This window comes from Coffea eugenioides, chromosome 1, assembly GCF_003713205.1.
Source record: "Coffea eugenioides isolate CCC68of chromosome 1, Ceug_1.0, whole genome shotgun sequence".
Taxonomy (NCBI): Eukaryota; Viridiplantae; Streptophyta; class Magnoliopsida; order Gentianales; family Rubiaceae; genus Coffea; species Coffea eugenioides.
In genome coordinates, this window is record NC_040035.1 from 34,767,981 (window position 1) to 34,788,103 (window position 20,123).

Consider the following 20,123-nt stretch of genomic DNA (forward strand, 5'->3'; position numbering starts at 1 on the left):
GGAGGTTTGTGAAATTATCCCTAAAACTTTTTTGGGGTTGGTAAAGTGCCCTTGATTTATCAATGTCAGCACTATACGCCATAGATTCTACTATTAGCGCTGAAAAACTATAAGTTTTTCATGATGTATGTGTGAACTCGCTGATAGGGGATTTTTACACCCTTGATAGAGTGTGTACGAGAAAAAAGAAAAAAATACTCAATATGTATACACATATCAATTGAAAAGAAGGGATTGTTTGGTGAGCAAGGTTTTTGCCAAATTTTTCTTCTACAAATTTTTTAACAATTTTAACTATAGTAAAATCAAAAAATTTCTCTAATTTTTTAAAATACACACCTTAAAATTCCAAAAAACACACAAAAAATTTTCCTTCTTTTTTCTTCTTCTTCCTCATCCTGCCACAATGCAGCACCTCCGCCACCAGCCAGTGCTGGTCAGCGAGTCCTTTTTTTTCTTTTTTTCTCTCTCTTCCTTCTCCTCTCTCCCTTCTCACCTCCTCTCTATCTCCCTCTCCTCTCCCCTTCTCCTCCTACTCTTCCCCTTTCCCTTCCCCTTCCCCTTCTCCCCTTGCGACTGGATGCGTGATCAGATTAGGGGAGAGGGAAGGGGAGCCGGAGGAAGGGTGAGAGGGAGGAGGAGGAGGAGGAGGAGGAGAGGATGGAGGGAAAGGGAGGGAAGAGAGAGGAAGAAGGAGGAGAGAGAGGTGAGGATTAACTCTAGTTTAAATAACATTCCATCTAAATTGGTAGAATCAATAACTTTATTATTTTTCAAAAGATTCGTAATTGAAAGATGAGAATTGAAATCATATCCAATAATAAATAATCTAGAAAAGAAATAAAATTTCCAGAAAAGTATGGAACATAAAAGGTATTTTCAATATCTAATTGAAAATCAATCTTTAAAATAAGTCTATAGATCCCCACGCCTTCAACAATTGAACGCATCCAATTTTCAGAATAGATGCTTTGTTCACTTTCAAATGGCTTTCTTAGGTTCAGAAAGCCCTGCTTGGTTTTGAACATGTGAATTGTAGCAATCAATCCACCAAGTATTATAAAAAATTTAGCGATGTCAGATTCATAACACACAAAGGTGAGATTAGCTTTATTTTCAAGTCACTTCTTGTATTTGAGGCAATTTTTCTTCCAGTGCCCTTTCTTTTTGCAAAAATAGCATTTGCCTTTATTGCCATCTCATTTTATAGGAACACTCTTCCTTTCTTTGCTTTTCCTTTACCCTAAGTCACAAGATGAACACTTGTCTCATTTTTCAATCTCTTCTCCTCTTGAACACACATGATTAAGAATTCATTAATTGACCATTTTTCTTTATGTGTGTTATAAGAGATCTTAAACGGAGCATATTCCGATGGGAGAGAATTGAGAATGAAATGCACAAGGAATAACTCAAAAATCTCAACTTTAAGAGACTTCAGTTTAGCAACAACGTCCCTCATTTCCATAATGTGCTTGCAAACACTCTTTCTTTTATCAAGTGTCATGGTTGCAAATTTCTTTGTAAGGGTGCTAGCTAAACCTTGTCAAAACTTACAAATTGTTCATCAATTGCCTTTACGTTAGTTTTGACTCGACCACAATCAAGGATTGAACCCCTAATGCTTTGACTGATATGCTTTGGCTCTCACCGCTCATAAGTAACCTTTTCATTTGACGATCTAGGATTCATGGGAATGGGTGGTTCATTCTCACGAAACACCAAATCAAGATCTATGCACCCCAAAGTCAGAAGAATCTTGTCCTTCCATTCAGTGTAGTTTTTATCGAATAGCATTAGAATATGAGATGAATCATTAAAAAGAGTAGTAGTAGAAAAAATTGCAATATCCAAGAATAAACATATATTGTTTGCTATGAATTTAACCAATAATTAACCAATATTAACTCAAATAATAAATTCAAATCTTCATGTGGTAAAGGCTACCAAACATGCATTGAATTTACTTCTTTATAATAAAACTAGTAAATTAAAACTATAAAAATAAAAAATTTTCATACTTGTGAGTCTAGGAAAATCTCTTAACAAAATGTTAAATTTACCATCTTATTTCAATTAATCTTATTAAAACTATCACTTTCCTGTGGGCTATGTGATAAATTTTAACAAATTAATTATTTACTTAATTAGATGTTATTCATTTAATCACTTAACATTTATGTGATTAAAATTCTAGATATCAAGTATGTAAGATGTTGTGGCCACTTTTAAATACAAGATGCAAAGATCTTTGTGATAATATCTAAATAATTTATAATTGACAAAAATTAAAAGTTGAAAGATGTTACAATTTATATTTTTAAATAATTAGACAAAAGTGCAGCAAACAAACAAACTACTGATGACAATTATTAATCACAATGTCAAGAGGCATGGAGTTGCTTAAATAGTACTCATATGAACATAAAGTGCCCCAAAAACAAAGTTCAACCTTTATGATATTTTAGTATATATGATGCAAAGTTAAAGAGCATAAGTATGTTAATCATAATTCATACAAGACATAAATAGTTATGTTGTCATATACAAGTATGACTAGGCGAATGTTACATAATGATTTTGTTGATCAGATGTCATAGTAACTATACATGTATACACTCAATCATATAAATCATACCACGGTGTCTTGATGAATACTCAATTCAACCAAAAAGTGAGATGTAAATAACTACATATTGGACGGTCAAAGTCCAATTATATGTTTCTGAGATTGTTATAGTACATTGATAACAATAATCATGACATATATCGATACATATAACGTCCACAACTAAGAATATGTGAGTCCAAGAAATATTCAAATCATTAGCAAGTCACACTAGATTAAACAAACCCGAATAAATTGCATGGCCAAATAAATCATCACCAGAATGATACATATAATGGGATTAGCCATTAATTCTCAATTATTGAAATAATAGAAACATAGATCTCATGCCAAATTAGACTTGATTTATCTAATATTCTATGAATCTATGCAACTTTTATCAGATTGCCAATAAATCATGAAATTATATGTTAAACAACAGATAGTTAAAGGGTGACCCTGATACCACATCCACATGTTAAACAAATAAGTACAAACAACTTGTACTAAATAGTGAAAATTTAAATAATTTATCTCCAGCCATTGTTGTCAAGTAGAACTTAAATCCATACCGCTCTTAACCTACTTACTTTCTTCTTCTCTATACTAACAAAGAAAATGTGTAGAAGAAGAGATAAGTAAAAGAGAAATATAGAATAAGGATCTTCTAACTTATACCTAACCAGAGAGTGTAGTGTTAATAGAGTACCAGAGACTATTTATAGGCTAAACTAAGGACCCTTACTACCAAAATCTCTACGGTTTCCTTCCATCAAGAAAATCTTGTCATAATTCATAATTCAAAATAATATTTTCTAACTAATTAATTTATTTGGTTGCTTAACTGATTGAATAAGATATCAATTAGTAGAAAATATCAATCAATCATTATTGAATAAGAGATACCAATTAATTATTGATAAAATGTTAATTAATTAATCAGAATATCAACCACTTTAAAATCAATCATATGGATCATAATTACTTCTACAACAGGTTAGTCTTACAAAAAAATTTCTCTTTTTTCCTTAAACAAAAGTTATGCTAGGGACTAATGAGAAGCCAAGTTTTGTATGTAAGCTTACTTTTAAAAAAAAAAAATTGTTCTTCTATTTTCAAGAAGAGAAAATAGCAAAATTAGTCGCAAAACTGTTTGAAATTTTCTGTTTTGGTTATTAAATATTTTTATATGGCCAGAGTGATCATTTTAGTAGTAAAACAATGTATTTTTTTTTTGCTCAAATAAAAAGTTTAAGGACTGAAATAGAGAATAAATAGTTAGTAACAATTTCTGTCGTTCAATAAATGAAAAACCATCTTTTGTTCTACTATTCCAAAAAATTAAAAAAATAATAATAAAGCCAAAATTCGTCTGGCTTCAAATTCGTGTGGGATGTATCGATTCATCGTAATTGTCTGGCTATTTGACACGTTCAATGTTATGATCTTCTTTTTTAGTAATCTCTTTTGTAGATGTCAATAACCTTTCTTGGGTCGACATATTTAAAATCAAATAAAGTTACACAAATGGAATGAGACAGTTTTTATGCGATGAAAACAAACCTTGGAAATGCCACATGATTGTGAATGTGACAAGAACAAGAAGAAAGAAGGACGATATTTTCGGCATTTCTTCTTCAGAGCTACCTATAAAACACAAACGTTAATTGCATTGGTGAAAAATATCAGGATTCTAATTTTACACCTAAAGGATGAAAGGTGCATTAGTGTTATCTCTTCTCATGCTTGTATGCTTAGTGGCATCTGTGCAATGTTTTGCAGGAAAAAAGCATGACCCTCTTTTGAAGCACCTCAAGGCTCGAAGAAGCTCGAAAAGATCAGTGAATTATGTGACTGAGGAATTGGGAAATGAGTATTCGCCAGTTTATGTTGGCCCTCAAGAAGGGTTGAAGGAAGCTGACAGGATCACAACATTGCCAGGACAGCCAAATGCAGTAAATTTTGATCAGTATTCAGGGTATGTCACAGTTGATCCTAAAGCTGGTCGAGCTCTCTTTTACTATTTTGCCGAATCCCAAAACTCTTCGGCCAAGCCCCTGGTTTTGTGGCTAAATGGAGGTAAGTATTTCTATTCGAAATTTTGTGACTAGCATTCTGTAGAGAGGCTATTGTTTGAAAAATAGTAGTTAAGGTGACAAAAGCCTGTAACCTTTCAAAGTTGCACACGAATATAACACTCTCTTCAATGTTACTCATATCATTTTGGATTTTAAATAATTGAGAAAGTATCTACAAATCTGGGATTACAAATACCTAAAAGATAGGAATAAAGAGATGGGATAATGACAGAGATTTAAGAAAATAAATAGTGATTGAGAGTAGTTTGTCATCTTCGTGTTTTCCTTGTTTGAAAGAATGTTTTTTTGCATACTTGAACCGAAAACAGGACCTGGATGCTCCTCAATTGGAGCTGGAGCAATGACTGAATTGGGACCTTTCCGAGTTAATAGAGATGGAAGCACCCTCTGGCTTAATCCATATGCCTGGAACACTGGTAAAAATCTCATCAATTAATTGTAGAGTAATCGTCATCAAAATTTTGAGAAATTCACAATTAACTCCACCAGTTTTGTGTCCTCCAATGTAGTGGCAAATGTACTTTTCCTGGAATCTCCGGCCGGTGTTGGATTTTCTTACTCAAACACATCGTCTGATTACATTACCGGAGACACAAAAACTGCTGCAGATTCTTATACATTTCTGGTCAATTGGTTAGAAAGATTCCCAGAGTACAAAACCAGAGATTTCTTGATAACTGGAGAAAGTTATGCTGGCCATTACGTGCCTCAACTTGCTCAATTGATCCTCCATAATAACAAGATAACTAACCAAACTGTTATTAACTTGAAAGGAGTTGCTGTAAGTCTTAAATTTCTTGAATCATCAATTGTTTTTATTTAATTTAACCAGTTACATGATGATTATACTTTGTCCATGGTTTTCAGATTGGTAACGGATACTACGATATTGAAGCACAAAACAGTGGAACTTATGATTATTACTGGACACATGCCCTAATATCCGATGAAATCCATCAGGGTATAGTTTCCAATTGCAATTTTTCCTCAGCAGATCCACCTTCAAATGCTTGTCAAACATACAAAATCCAAGCATCTTCAGCAAAAGGCAATATCGATGATTACAATATTTATGCTCCCTTGTGTTCTTCTTCTTCAAATACTCCTTCTTCGGTACTAAAACTTGATTCGATACACTGCCATTTTTAGTCCTTTCTGATTTTCTCCTCTAAATGAAAACCAAATTGAACTAACGTACTTTTAAATATCTCTCTGAATGAAACAGATTAATGAGTATGATCCATGCTCAGATAATTATGTTTACACTTACCTAAATACTCCTGCCGTTCAAAAAGCACTTCAAGCTAATACAACCGGAATCCCTGGACCTTGGGAGATCTGCAAGTACGTACCATTCAACGTTTTGTTATTCTATTCCAGTAGAATATAGGATATCCACAATTGGATACTTAATTTTATACTTCCTTTTCATTTTATTTAGCTAAGTTTTTTTTTCTTCTTCTTTTTTTAAAACTTAATTGTATACACAGTGGCTACATAGGCTCTCATTGGGATGATGAGCCAGACACAGTGTTACCTGTCATCAAGGAGCTCACTTCAAGTGGCATTAGCGTTTGGCTGTACAGGTAAGGAAGTGAAAAAGATATGCTAAGCTGTAAAATCATGAATACCTGAGGATCGACCTGCCTATCTAGTTAGTGTCTGTTTAAAAATTTGAACATTTTCAATTGCAGTGGAGACACAGATAGTGTATGTTCTGTGACAACAACTAGGTACGGCTTGAACAAACTCGGGTTATCGGTGAAAACTCCTTGGTATGCTTGGTACACTCAAGGCGAGGTAAAAAACAATCAACTGCATATCATACATTTTCTTGTTTGCTTTTCCCTTTCTTTGGTAACAAGAATGAAGAATCCTATGTTCAGTTCTTGTCCAAGTAAAACCAAATTTGACCCTCTTTTTTAAACTTGTTCAGGTTGGTGGTTATGCAGTGGAATATGAAAACTTGACCTTTGTGACAGTAAGGGGAGCTGGACATTTTGTTCCGAGTTATCAGCCTGCCCGGGCGCTAACTTTGTTCTCATCCTTCTTGGATGGAAAGCTTCCACCTTCCAACTAGAGCTAATTAAACCAGTGTATGATCAATAGTGAAATGGAATTTGACTTGAGATATACCTATGAAATTATTCACCTTTTACTGATCAGTTGTGTATATATATGATCTTGTCTATTTTCTTAAATCAAAGGTATCAATCCTTAAACTTGCTAGGTATATTTCTGTAATTAATATAATTAATTACCATGAATTTGGTTCCTACCAAAAAGTCTTCTTATCTTTTTTTTTTTTAAGGGAAAAAACCTTTTTAATTGATCAACATTTAAGATTGTACAAGGGTCCAAAAAATACCAAACTACATCAATATCTTAACATGTTTACTGTCATGTTTGTCCTTGAAAAGTAATCTCAACTGTTCTTGACCGAAGCATGTGACATGATTAAGAGCTTAACAGCAAAATCTTGGTCACTTGGAAGTAAATCCCAAAGAGGATTTATCATCCCCAAGCAACTATCTTTCCACTTCTTGAAAAAGATGCTAAATTTTGTGTATAGTCATTTATAAAATCACATCATGACAATTTGTTCCAAATCAACCGGGTCGAGCGTCAATTTTTCATGCTGTTTTGGTGAGAAACTTCCCCCTTCAAATCGCATCTAAATAGTTGTATAATGAATGCACAGAATACATAGGGTCATTCGCGATGACTAATTAGTTTACCGAATCATTCTCTTTAAACTCATTCTCTTCGTCATGAATGATCTGTTTACCCCAAAATAGTCTGAATCAATGAAAAAAAATTCCAATTCATTGGACCTTTCCATACAATCAAATAGAAAAGGTCAAGGGTGCCATATTCTAGGGCCCAAATCATATAATTGAATAAATCTTCCTATATCTCTGACCAAGGATAAAACAAGATCAGCTCTGCATTATATCTAAGGCATTCTTCGGTTCGGGCCAAAGAAATAATATGTGTCCCATGAAGATCCATCAGAGCACCTTCTACTTCTAATAGCCATGAATTACATCCAAATCATTCTCAACGAGTCTATAAGAAGTGATTCCATATTTTTTATCAGGTTCGGGTCTAGACCCAAATAAAGACCAAAAATCTTGAATACTTGATCCGACAGAATAACTCAAAAGATAAAGAAGTATCATTAATTTTTTATCATGCTCATTCCAAGTTTGAAGTGCCATTACAAATAAGAATCTCCTCCGTTACATGATTTCAATAGTGCGAAGAGTATTAGCAGAAGCTGTAAAGTTCTAACCAATTTTTGGCTATAGTATAATTGTGATTGACATTATGTGTCTGCCACATGATTCGCTTGATACTTCTAAAGCATGAGGTGACCATACTCTTTTACTTAATTATCCTACTATCTTCATGGTATTCCAATTTTATCTAATTGATTTTTTTTTCTCAAGAATACAAGATTATACAGATAATTGGAACAACTAATGCAACACAACACTAACCTACACAAGGTAGGAAAATCACTAGTATAAATTAAGTTGATTTCAGGGTCATAGTCAAACTTCTGACCTTGGCAACGGGAGCACTTTAAAATTTACCCTGGTCAGCTGGCTTAATCTGATCATTTCTTAAGGAATAAATGTTGATCATCTATTGCTAATAGCAATATTGTCAAGAACTGCTTACGATGATGTATCTATATTTGCCAATGCTTGAGAATGAGAAAAACATCCTTTATCTTTAACCAATGTTTCCTGAGATTTGACTACCTACTCTCTCTCTCTAAACAGAAGGGTATGTATTTTTATTGGAATATAAACAATTTAAGTTGTTTTGATGCAATCCGGCCAGAAAATATGAAGAAAAGGTGCTTAAGTATTTCTTAAATTTACTCTTCACAACATGGTTTTCCAAGCATCTTCAATTCATTTTGTGTAGTGAATTTGTACGTGATCCACAACTTTTTTTTATGTAAAATTTGATAGTTTAAAGATGAATTGTAAATACTCTATGCATAGTTTTACATCCATGTTAAATTATATGTTGAAAGTTTAAAATCATGTTATAGGAAAATTGTTCAATTTTTAATATAACATACGGTGTTTTGTTAAATTCAAATTAAACATATCCGAACCATCAATTACACCCTGCAATTTCATCCATGCAAAGACCATAGGGTATGGGCTAATCCAATAATTTTTTTTTAGCGCAAATCATGATGAGCCCCAGCATACTTTAACCAAGTCATTAGTAATTCCAGGAAAGAAATCACAAAATGAAGCCTTGCATTAGAGAAAGAAATCACAGATATCTAGCTAGCTATACATCCAAAAATGAAAGGTGCAATACTGTTATATCTCACTCGTCTGCCTGGTGGTGTCTGCTACACAATGTTGTGGTGGACTTGGACATGAATATAGATATGATGATCCTCTTGCGCAATTCGTTAAGGCTCGTGGCTTAAGAAAATCAATCAATCATGTGAGTAACGATTTGTTGAATGAGTATTCGCCAGTTTATGTTGGCCCCCAAGATGGTTTGAAGGCAGCGGATAAGATCACAACTTTGCCCGGTGAATCAAATGATCTAAATTTTGATCAATATTCAGGGTATACCATTGTTGATCATGAGACTGGTAGAGCTCTTTTCTACTATTTTGCTGAGTCTCAAAACTTTTCTACCAAGCCCCTTGTGCTATGGCTAAATGGAGGTAAATTTTCGTCCCTATTCTTTGTAACTATTGGTTCATAGGTATACATTTCATGAAAAGAACTTATTAGACGGCGAGATTAATTCGACTATAAGACCTGGTTGCTCCTCACTCGGGGACGGAGCAATGACCGAACTTGGACCATTTCGAGTTAGTAAAGGTGGAAAAACACTATGGAAAAACCCGTATGCCTGGAGCACTGCTAAGAACTCATAATTTGTTAAGCGTGCTGTTAATTTTTTTTTCCAGAAACAGTTGATAATTCCATTGATATGTTGTAAACTATACAATTGTTGAGCAAAAGCCCAAATTAACTGTACAAGTGCATCTTGGCACTAAGAGTGGAACCACTCTTCATCAAAAGAAATGCTTAATGCATGCATACTAACTAAATCAACCCTTTCCTCCGTTAGATTAGTGGACAAAATGAATGAGCATTCCGTAAACATGAGCACAAATTTCTGATGTCCTCCAATTGAGAGTGCATTGCCATGTCTTTGGATTTACTGGTTTGGATCATTTTCAGTAGCTGCTTCTGTTTAATCTTGACCTCAACCTTCTTCCATTCCTTCTCTCTTGCCTTACATAATGCTAACTTAATGGCCACTGCTTGATTCCTGAGTTTGTTGCCATCAGTAGCTTCTTTGAGGGCCCATTGAGCTAGAATTTGTTTGTTATCATCCTCTGCTACTATTCCAATTCCCATGTCCCAGCCTCCCGTCCTCTGCTGTGCTGCAATAGTTAGATGAATGGTGTCGGCACCCTCTTTCCTCTTTAGCTGTTGTTCATCTGCTCTTGGTGTTCCAACATGCTCATCCTTTTCTCTTGATCCTTAGCTTCTTTGTATTCCATCCATTCATTCTGTGCCTTCTGTACAATCTTCAATGGATGTTGCAGTACATTGTTGAAGATTCTTTCATTTCTTGCTTTCCAAATCTGCCACAGGATATTAGCTGTCAAGGCTATGTGTTCCATACCCTCACTTCTGCACCTAGCTTCTGTTACAGAGCTCCACCACTTCTTAAAGTCTCCTCTCTGGTCTTCAATTCCATCCCAATGTAATGGAGCTAGATGCCCTATTTCTTAAGCTATCCTGCATTGGAAGAATAGGTGTTCAACATTCTCAACACCTTCTCCACAGCAATTGCACACAGGTGATCCTGTTTTGATTCTACTGTGCATGACTTCATTCATAGGTATTGTACTGTTCAAGCATTTCCACAAAATTGAGTTTCCACAAGTTTTTCCAGAATTTGTTGTCTCTCAGACTTGTTCCTTCCTCCTGGCCTTCTTCTTGCTGTGCATGATCATTCCTCATCAGTTCCTTGTAGGCTGAGGCCACTGTGTACTCCCCATTTCCACTGTGTGTCCAGAAAAGGCTATCTTCTTTATCAACCAAACTGATAGGTATCCTCATAATTCTTTTAGCTTCTTTATCCTTAAATAGCTTGAATAAGAGAGGTCTTTTCCATCTGTAACTTTGGACCAGTTCTTCCACCTTATTGACTGTGCAGTGTTGTGGCCTTGCTGATGTTGGTATCCCTTGAGAATTCTTTCGCATCAAGTTTTGCCAAATCCAAGAGGAGTTCTGCTTGATTTTGCATCTGAATATTGACTCATGTGGGTAATATTTGGCTTTTAGTACTTTAGATACCAGAGAATTAGGAGTTATGGTCATCCTCCATGCTTGTTTCCCCAGCAAAGCTCTGTTGAAGCTTTGCAAGTCCTTAAATCCTAGTCCCCCTCTATCCTTTTGCTTTGTCATTTTCTTCCAAGAGCACCAATGTATTTTCTTTTTCCCACTCTCTTCTCCCCACCAAAAGTTGGCCATCATAGTACTCAATTCCTTGCGTCGTCTGACTGGCAACTTGAAGCAGGACATGGTATAGGTAGGTAGTGCCATGGCCACTGCTTTGTGTAGAACTTCCTTACCTGCAGTGCTGAGGAGTTTATTCTTCCATAGCTTCATCCTCATCTCACATTTGTCCTTTGTAAAGCCAAAAATTTGCTATTTTGTCCTTGTAATGACCATTGGTAACCCCAAGTATTTCCCTTGAGTCACCATCTGGACACCACCGAGCTGTGAGCTTATTCTCTCCTGTGCTTGTTGTGGCACGTTCCTGAGCTTTTCTCATACATTTTCAAAATCTGTCTGAGTTCTTCCGCCTCCTTTGTGTCTGCCTTGCTGAAAATTAAGGTATCATCTGCCAAAAAAAAAAAAGGTGAGTTATTGATGGCCCTTGTCTGCAAATCTTCATCCCTGTTATTCTTTTATCCCTTTTTGCTTTCCTTAGTAGATAAGTGAAGCCTTCAGAGCACAATAGAAATAGATAAGGAGATAAAGGGTCTCCTTGTCTGATTCCTCTTGCAGGTGTTACATAGCCTTTGAGGTCTCCATTGATGTTGAAAGAGTAGTTGACAGATGACACGCAGCTCATTATCCATTTGATCCACGTTTCACAGAATCCCATCCTTCTCGTGATTTCTTCTAAGAACTTCCACTCCACTCTATCATATACTTTTGACATGTCTAACTTCAAAGCAAAAAATCCATGGTACGCTTGTTGTTATTTTTTAAATAGTGCAAAAATTCATGTGAAATGATGACATTATCTACAATCGGCCTACCAGGTACAAAAGCAGCTTGGTTTCTACTAATACAGACATTGAGGACTTTCTTAAGCCTATTAGACAAGATTTTAGAGATGATTTTGTACAGGACTCTGCACAGGCTTATAGGTCTGTACTGTTTCAAGTTGGTGGGGTTGTCCACTTTAGAAATTAAAGATATGACAGTGCAGTTCAAGGACTTGAGCATCAGACCCGTATGGAAGAAAGTTTGGATTGCTGGAATTATATCCTTTTTAATGATCAACCAGAATTTTTGAAAAAAAAAAAAGAAGACTCATCCCACAATGCCTGGAGCTTTGTTGGGATTCATAGAGAAGACAGCAGTTCTGATTTCCTCCTCCTCTACTCTCCTAGTTAGACAGCCATTCATTTGGTGGGAAATGGTTGGACAAATTCAGAATAATCTCCAACTAGTGAGTTTTGCACTTTACAGTGGCAAACGCACTGTTCTTGGAATTCCCTGCGGGTGTTGGATTTTCTTACTCAAATACATCATTTGATTACATAACCGGAGACACAAAAACTGATAAAGATTCTTATACAATTTTAGTCAATAATTGGTTAGAAAGATCCCCAGAATACAAAACGAGGGACTTCTTGATACGGGGGAAAGCTATGCCGGTCATTACATGCCTCAACTTTCTCAACTAATCCTCCATAACAAGAAGATAACGAACCAAACTGTCATTAACTTGAAAGGAATTGCTATGCAAAAATCATTTCATGCACATACTAGCTCTTGTTATTCTACAGCAGTAGTATATAGGAAATCTACAGTGGATACTTTATTTTACACTATCCTTTCCATTATATTAAACCAATTTTTTTGATTAAATTAATTCTACCCACAATGGCTAGATAAACTCTAACTGGAGTTGACGAGCCAGACGTAGTGTTACCTGTAATCAAGCAGCTCACATCAAGTGGCATAAGGGTTTGGATTTACAGGCAATGGAGTAAAAAGTTTGTGCTAATCAAGCTGTAAAATAATGAATATATGAGAACCTGCCCATCCAGTTTTAGTGTCTAATCAAGAACTGGAACATTTTAAATTGCAGTGGAGATACAGACATTGTAGTATCTGCGACAACAACTAGGCATGTCTTGAACAAACTTGGGTTGTCCGTGAAAACTCCTTGGTATGCTTAGTACACTCAAGGCGAGGAAATTAAAAAAAAATCTACAGCATATCGTACATTTTTTTTTTGGTGGAAAGAATCCTGTATTCAATGCTTGTCCAAGTAAAACCAATTTTTATCCATTACCAACTTTGAACCTATGTCAAATACTTGTTCAGGTTGGTGGTTATGCAGTGGAATATGATAACTTAACCTTTGTGATAGTAAGGGGAGCTGGACACTTTGTTCCTAGTCATCAGCACGCCCTGGCACTCTGTTTGTTTTCATCCTTCTTGGATGGAAACCTTCCGCCTTCCTATGTTAAATACTTCTTCAGGTTGATATTAAGCTAATTCATTAATCACAGGCCCAATAAACCTTCTATTAATTTTTTAAATTTATTTTATTCTTTTGTTTAGTACTCTTAATTTTTTTAAAATTACTCTTAGTTTGCTAAACCTTATTTGACAAGAGATTTTTGCTAACCTATTTTCTAATTTTATCTCAAAATTTCATATTTTCCTCGTTCTCTTTTTATTTTCCTTTCATTTTTCATTTTTTAATTTTTTTTTTTTTACGTTTTCCTCCTTTGTGCAAAGCAGCCATCTAAGGCTTCATCCAATAATTTGGCATTTGATTGAAGATTTAAATTATAAATGAAAAATGGAGAAGAAATATATTTGTAATCGAGAAAAGGTTCTAAATGGAGTTATGGCAAGTGCTAAAAGACAGCAGCTAGGATAGAATTGGACTGGTGAGGTTTTCAAGAGCAGAATTGGAGAAAAGAACAGTGGAAAAGACATAAGAAAAGAGAACGGAAGAAATAAAAATAGGAAAATTTAGAAAATATAGGACCCATGGGATACCCAAATGAATGTAGACAAACCTATTAAATAAATGGGTATTACAGTCCCAATCCAATTATGGACGGGCATGGGTATTTAAATGGGATTCGGGCCTTGTTGCTAGTTCTAGATATGTACATGAAGTTCTATTTTGTTAAATCAAAATTGTCATTCCTTAAGCTTGCTTCCTTTCTGTAATTATTAAAATTCATGACCATACATTTTCATCTTGCCAAAAAGCTATCTTAGTTATCATGTTAAGTGTCGTGTTTGCTCTTAAATAAGTAACTTTACAGTGATGGAGCTAGAGAGGGGTATGGAGGGACTATCACTCCCCCGAGTTCTACAAATTAATTTTTCTTTATAAAATATTTGATTTTCAAAGGTTGCTCTATAAATTTAACTTTTGCCCCTACAAAACTTGAAACTAATTTATTTTATACATGTAAGTTTTAGATATGTTAAATGTTATATATGTAAGTTTTAGATATGTTAAATTTCTGTTCCTTAAAAGTAAATTTTCTGGTTCGTCTATGCCTCAAATGTTCTGAAACCAACCATGCGAGTTGGTTAAAAATTTAACAACAAAATCCTGGTCACTTGGAAGTAAATCCCAAAGAGGATTTATATTTTATACATCATATGCCATCTCTACTTATTGAAAAGATGGTAAATTTTGTACATAACCTTTTGTTTTTCTTTTTTGGGGGTAAGACTACAACTAGGACTGTCAGTTGAACCAGACTGGCTAGAACTCTGTCTGATCGCCCTAAATTTATTAAGCTGAACCTTATGCATTATGAATTGAGCTGATTTTGGGTCAAAAACATTTTGCCTGATTTGAAAGTGATCTAAACTTAAATTGCACTGAATACTAGATGTATATAGCAGGGCTCATAAATATATGTATATATGAGTAAGCCTAATAGTCAGCAACACTTCTAATCAATCATGCTGTACTATATAACCAACTGACTACTAGTACATATCATATTCTAATTAAGCACTCATTTAATGGTCAACTTGAGCTCCAATGCTAATTAATATACACTCATTCAACAACTAATCAAAAAATATTTAATGTCAATGGATTTACTTTTTGGTCTTCTGGTCAATCTATTATTCCCAACTTTAACCACAACTCTAGTATGCAACCCACGGTTTTTTGCTCAAACAATAACTTTTTAACCAAAGAAAAAACCAGGATTCTAATTGCAAACTTAAAAGGATGAAAGGCGCATTAGCATTGATTATCTCTTCTTAGGCTTGTATGCCTAGTGGCATCTGGGCAATCTTTTGGAGGAAAAGAGCATGTTTTTAAGCTCCAAAGGCATCTGAGTTCAGCTTCTCATCCTAAATATTGTCTGACTATTTGGCCCATCTAATGTCTTGATCCTCTTTTCTTTCTTTTGGTTATATATTTTGGGTAGGATGGCAGCATCTCAATTTTGGATAGAAACAAGCATGAGTTAAACATAATTTTGGGAATTGTTTTGGTACTGGAAATGAATTTAGACAGAATACTGTAATCTTACAATTTTCAGAATGGCATCGCCCCATTATCTTTTCGGTAGCATTCTTGGAATTTACGTTTAGTCTCTAAATAGAGATGCATTTTCAGCATTGTCTCTTCTCTGCTTATTTATTTGAATTTTCCAGCCAGAAGCAAACAACTTCAACCAACCTACCCACCTGTCAAAATATGAACAATTAAATTTGTGTGATTTCACCATCAAGCAAATAAATCTTGCATACTATTCTACTTTATCTGGATAAAGTAGAATATTTTGTCAAACTCTACAAATATAGAGACATCATTTGTACTACTTTTATAACATTACTACACACAATTTAATGTTTCCATGAATTGTTAGACTAATGTGATTAATGTATCCATGTTTGTCGGGAACGTTGTTTTTCAGCCAAGAATCCAAAATCTGCAACTCATAGCTTACGTTGGCATTTTGTTTTTCCTTTGGTCAATGATCAAGAATCAATCTTCAACCACTAAAAATGGGCATGGTATTTTGTGTTTATGACCAGGACAGTGAACCCACGACGGACAAAGCTCCATGAAAGGCAGCTCGTGATGTTGAATGGAATAGACCTGGAGAAAAGGAACAACTGAAAGAAGGTGTTTGGAATAGGGCTAATGTTGACCTCCGGAGACTTGCTTGTGGGTTCTACACATTATTTTAAAAGGCATTTTTTTCTTTTTTTCTTTTTTATTTTAAAGTTTGATTTTACTATTTCAAAAGGTTCTCGCATTTTGAAACATTGGTTCTACATAATTTGAGTTGTTTACCATGGAGTATGTATACCAAAATTGTATCATACAAATATTATGATAGGTTCACACGTTTTCAGTTGGTAAATAGGACAAGTACACTAGTGAGAAAATATTCAATCATTGTTCTTAGAGCTACCTATAAAATGGAAGCATCGTATCCGAGAAAGAAACTACAGATATCTAGCTAGCCAAACATCCCAAAAATGAAAGGTGCATTAGTATTATATTTCACCCTTACCTGCCTAGTCGCATCTGCTACACAATGTTATGGTGAACACGGATATTATGGACATGATCCTCTTGCAAAATTCTTTAAGGCTCCTAGCTTAAGAAAATCAGTCAATCATGTGAACAAGGAACTGGACAGCGAGTATTCGCCGGTTTACATTGGCCCCCAAGATGGTTTGAAGGCAGCTGACAAGATCACAGCGTTGCCAGGCGAACCAAAGGGCGTGAATTTTGATCAATATTCAGGGTATGTAACTGTTGATCCTAAGGCTGGTCGAGCTCTCTTCTACTATTTTGCTGAGTCTCAAAATCCATCTACGAAGCCTCTGGTGCTCTGGCTAAATGGAGGTACAAATTCACCGCCATTATTATTTGTAGGTTCTGTTTTTAAAGGTAGAAATTTCATGAACTTCTTAAATGGTGAGATTTGACTACAGGTCCTGGTTGCTCTTCACTCGGGGCAGGAGCTATGAACGAACTCGGACCGTTTCGAGTTACTAAAGGCGGAAAAATGCTGTGGAAAAACCCATATGCCTGGAACAATGGTAAGAATTGATAATTTGTCAAACAGCTGTGAATTTATCTGATAAGACTTAGGATAAGCACCAACCAATGAATTTTGTGTTCTACAAACAGTGGCAAATATAATTTTCCTGGAATCTCCTGCTGGTGTTGGATTTTCTTACTCAAACACATCGTCAGATTACATCACCGGAGACACAAAATCTGCTGCAGACGCTTACACATTTCTAGTCAATTGGTTAGAAAGATTCCCAGAATACAAAACCAGAGACTTCTTGATGACCGGAGAAAGTTATGCCGGCCATTACGTGCCTCAACTTGCTCAATTGATCCTCCATAACAACAAGATAACTAACCACACTGTTATTAATTTGAAAGGAGTTGCTGTACGTCTTAAATTTCTTGAACCATCAATTTTTTTTTATTTAATTTAACCAGCTTACCTTACATATTACATGATGATTATACTTTGTCTATGGTTTTCAGATTGGTAATGGATACTACGATATTGAAGCACAAGCCAATGGATCTTATGATTATTACTGGACACATGCCCTAATATCTGATGAAATCCATCATGGTATAGTTTCCAATTGCAATTTTTCCTCAGCGGATCCACCTACAGAGGCTTGTCAAGCATACCAAAGCCAAGCAAATTCAGCTATAGGCAATATCGATAATGACAATATTTATGCTCCCTTGTGTTCTTCAAATACTCCTCCATGGGTACTAAAACTTGATTCGATACACTACCATTTTTATTCCTTTCTGATTTTCTCCTCTAAATGAAAACCAAATTGAACTTTCATACTCATAAATCTCTCACTGATTGAAACAGATAAATGCGTATGATCCATGCTCATTTAATTATTCTTACACTTACCTGAATACTCCTGCCGTGCAAAAGTCACTTCATGCTAATACAACTGGAATCCCTGGACCTTGGGAGACCTGCAAGTACGTACCATACGACGTTTTGTTAGTCTATTCCCGTATTACATAGGAAATCCACAATTGGATACTTAATTTTACACTTTCCTTTTCATTTTATTTAGCTAAGTTTTTTTTTCCTTATTTTTTAAACTTAATGGCACGCACAGTGGCTACATAGGTTCTAATTGGGATGATGAGCCAGACACAGTGTTACCTTTAATCAAGGAGCTCACTTCAAGTGGCATTAGCGTTTGGCTGTACAGGTAAGGAAGTGAAAAAGATATGCTAATCTGTAACATCATGAATGCCTGAGGATCGACCTGCCTATCTAGTTAGTGTCTGTTTAAAAATTTGAACATTTTCAATTGCAGCGGAGACACAGATAGTGTATGTTCTGTGACAACAACTAGGTACGCCTTGAACAAACTTGGGTTATCCATTAAAACTCCTTGGTATGCTTGGTATACTCAAGACGAGGTAAAAAGAATCGATTGCATAACAGACATTTTCTTTTTTGCTTTTCCCTTTCTTTGGTAACCAGAATGAAGAATCCTACTTTCGGTTCTTGTCCAATTAAAACCAAAATTGACCCTATTTTCTATACTTGTTCAGGTTGGTGGTTATGCAGTGGAATATGAAAACTTAACCTTTGTTACAGTAAGGGGTGCTGGACATCTTGTTCCGAGTTATCAGCCTGCCCGGGCACTAACTTTGTTCGCATCCTTCTTGGATAGAAAGCTTCCACCTTCCAACCACAGCTAATTATAACAATGTATGATCAATCCTGAAATGGCATTTGACTTGAGACATACCTATGAATCGTTCGCCTTGTATTGATCAGTTGTGTTTGTAATCTCGTCTATTTTCTTAAATCAAGATTATCAATCCTTAAACTTTCTCTACTTCTGTAATTACTATAGTTAATTATCATGAATTTGCTTCTTGCCAAAAATTTATCTTATCTTTTTTTTTTTGAAGGAAAAAAAAAATCCTTTTTAATTGATCAGCATTTAAGATTGTACAAGGGTCCAAAAAGAACCAAACAACATCAATATCTTGACATGTTAACTGTCATGATTGTCCATGAAAAGTAATCTCAACTGTTCTTGACCGAAGCATGTGACATGATTAAGAGCTTAACAGCAAAATCTTGGTCACTTGGAAGTAAATCCCAAAGCGGATTTATATTTTATGCCTCATTTGTCATCCCCATGCAACTATCTTTCCACTTCTTGAAATGATGCTAAATTTGGTGTGTAACCCTTTACTATTACACAATTAAATCAGATCACGACAACTTGTTCCAAGTCATCAACAGGGCTGAGCACTCAAATTTTCATGCTTCCCCCTTCAAATCACAACTAAATAGTCGTCTAATGAATGCACAGAATAAAATAGAAATAATTGGCAAAAAGACTATTGTTTTGTTGTGAAGAGTATTAACAGAAGCTGTAAAGTTGTAACCACTTTTCGGCTACAGTATTGTGATTGGCATTGTGTATCTGCCACATGATTGGCTTGATCCTTTATCTATTTATCCTGATATCTTCATGTTATTCCAATTTTATCTAATTTATTTATTTTTTCTCAAGAATACAAGATTATAATCAACTCAACTTACCTTTGTGATACAGATAATTGGAACAAATAATGCAACACAACAATAACCTACACATGATAGGAAAATTATTAATATAAATTAACTTGTTTTCAAGGTCATAGTCAAAGTTAGGAATAAACGTTGATCGCCTATTGCTAATATCGAGATTGTTAAGAACTGTTTGCGTAATGAACTCTTGTCTACTGATTTAACTGCACGTTGTACCTATTTGCCAACCCTTGAGAATGAGAAAAACTTCCTCTGCCTTTAACCATGTTTCCTGAGATTTGCCTACCTGCTTTCTTTCTTTTTTTTTTTTTTTAAACACAAGGTATATATTTTTTGAAATAAAAACAATTTGAGTTGTTTTGATGCGATCCGGCCAGAAAATAAGAAGGAAAGTGCTTAAGTATTTCTGATTTTTACTCTTCACAGCAAAGTTCTCTGATTATCTTCAATTCATTTTGTGTAGTGAATTTGTCCGTGAATTGCAACTTTTTTATGTAAATTTGGGACTTTAAAAATCAATTGTAAATAT

At 35.0% G+C, this 20,123-nt stretch overlaps 2 protein-coding genes and 1 pseudogene across 2 annotated transcripts; all 3 read left to right on the forward strand.

The window, feature by feature from the left end:
* The first annotated feature begins 4,500 nt into the window (after positions 1-4,500).
* On the forward strand, positions 4,501-6,787 carry LOC113781182 (putative serine carboxypeptidase-like 23). Its single transcript, XM_027327058.1, has 8 exons — positions 4,501-4,687; positions 5,016-5,123; positions 5,217-5,488; positions 5,575-5,820; positions 5,933-6,051; positions 6,198-6,293; positions 6,402-6,507; positions 6,644-6,787. The coding sequence occupies exons 2-8, from the start codon at positions 5,048-5,050 to the stop codon at positions 6,785-6,787; spliced, it is 1,059 nt and encodes a 352-aa protein (XP_027182859.1). The 5' UTR covers positions 4,501-4,687; positions 5,016-5,047.
* A 1,263-nt stretch (positions 6,788-8,050) lies between these two features.
* LOC113771104 lies at positions 8,051-16,961 on the forward strand (annotated as a pseudogene).
* LOC113782183 (serine carboxypeptidase-like 40) lies at positions 16,692-18,747 on the forward strand. Its single transcript, XM_027328093.1, has 8 exons — positions 16,692-16,878; positions 16,968-17,075; positions 17,167-17,438; positions 17,539-17,778; positions 17,891-18,005; positions 18,164-18,248; positions 18,357-18,462; positions 18,598-18,747. Exons 2-8 carry the CDS (start codon positions 17,000-17,002, stop codon positions 18,745-18,747), a joined length of 1,044 nt encoding a protein of 347 aa, XP_027183894.1. The 5' UTR covers positions 16,692-16,878; positions 16,968-16,999.
* The last annotated feature ends 1,376 nt before the right edge of the window (positions 18,748-20,123 follow it).

What these genes read in the sequence shown, in the direction of transcription:
- LOC113782183 (XM_027328093.1), top strand. Translation starts at nt 17,000, where the DNA reads ATGAACGAACTCGGACCGTTTCGAGTTACTAAAGGCGGAAAAATGCTG. An exon ending in CTTCAAATACTCCTCCATGG is followed by an intron (nt 17,779 to 17,890) that starts GTACTAAAACTT and finishes TGATTGAAACAG; the next exon opens with ATAAATGCGTATGATCCATG. An exon ending in ATTAGCGTTTGGCTGTACAG is followed by an intron (nt 18,249 to 18,356) that starts GTAAGGAAGTGA and finishes TTTCAATTGCAG; the next exon opens with CGGAGACACAGATAGTGTAT.
- LOC113781182 (XM_027327058.1), top strand. Translation starts at nt 5,048, where the DNA reads ATGACTGAATTGGGACCTTTCCGAGTTAATAGAGATGGAAGCACCCTC. An exon ending in ATTAGCGTTTGGCTGTACAG is followed by an intron (nt 6,294 to 6,401) that starts GTAAGGAAGTGA and finishes TTTCAATTGCAG; the next exon opens with TGGAGACACAGATAGTGTAT. An exon ending in CTTGGTACACTCAAGGCGAG is followed by an intron (nt 6,508 to 6,643) that starts GTAAAAAACAAT and finishes AAACTTGTTCAG; the next exon opens with GTTGGTGGTTATGCAGTGGA.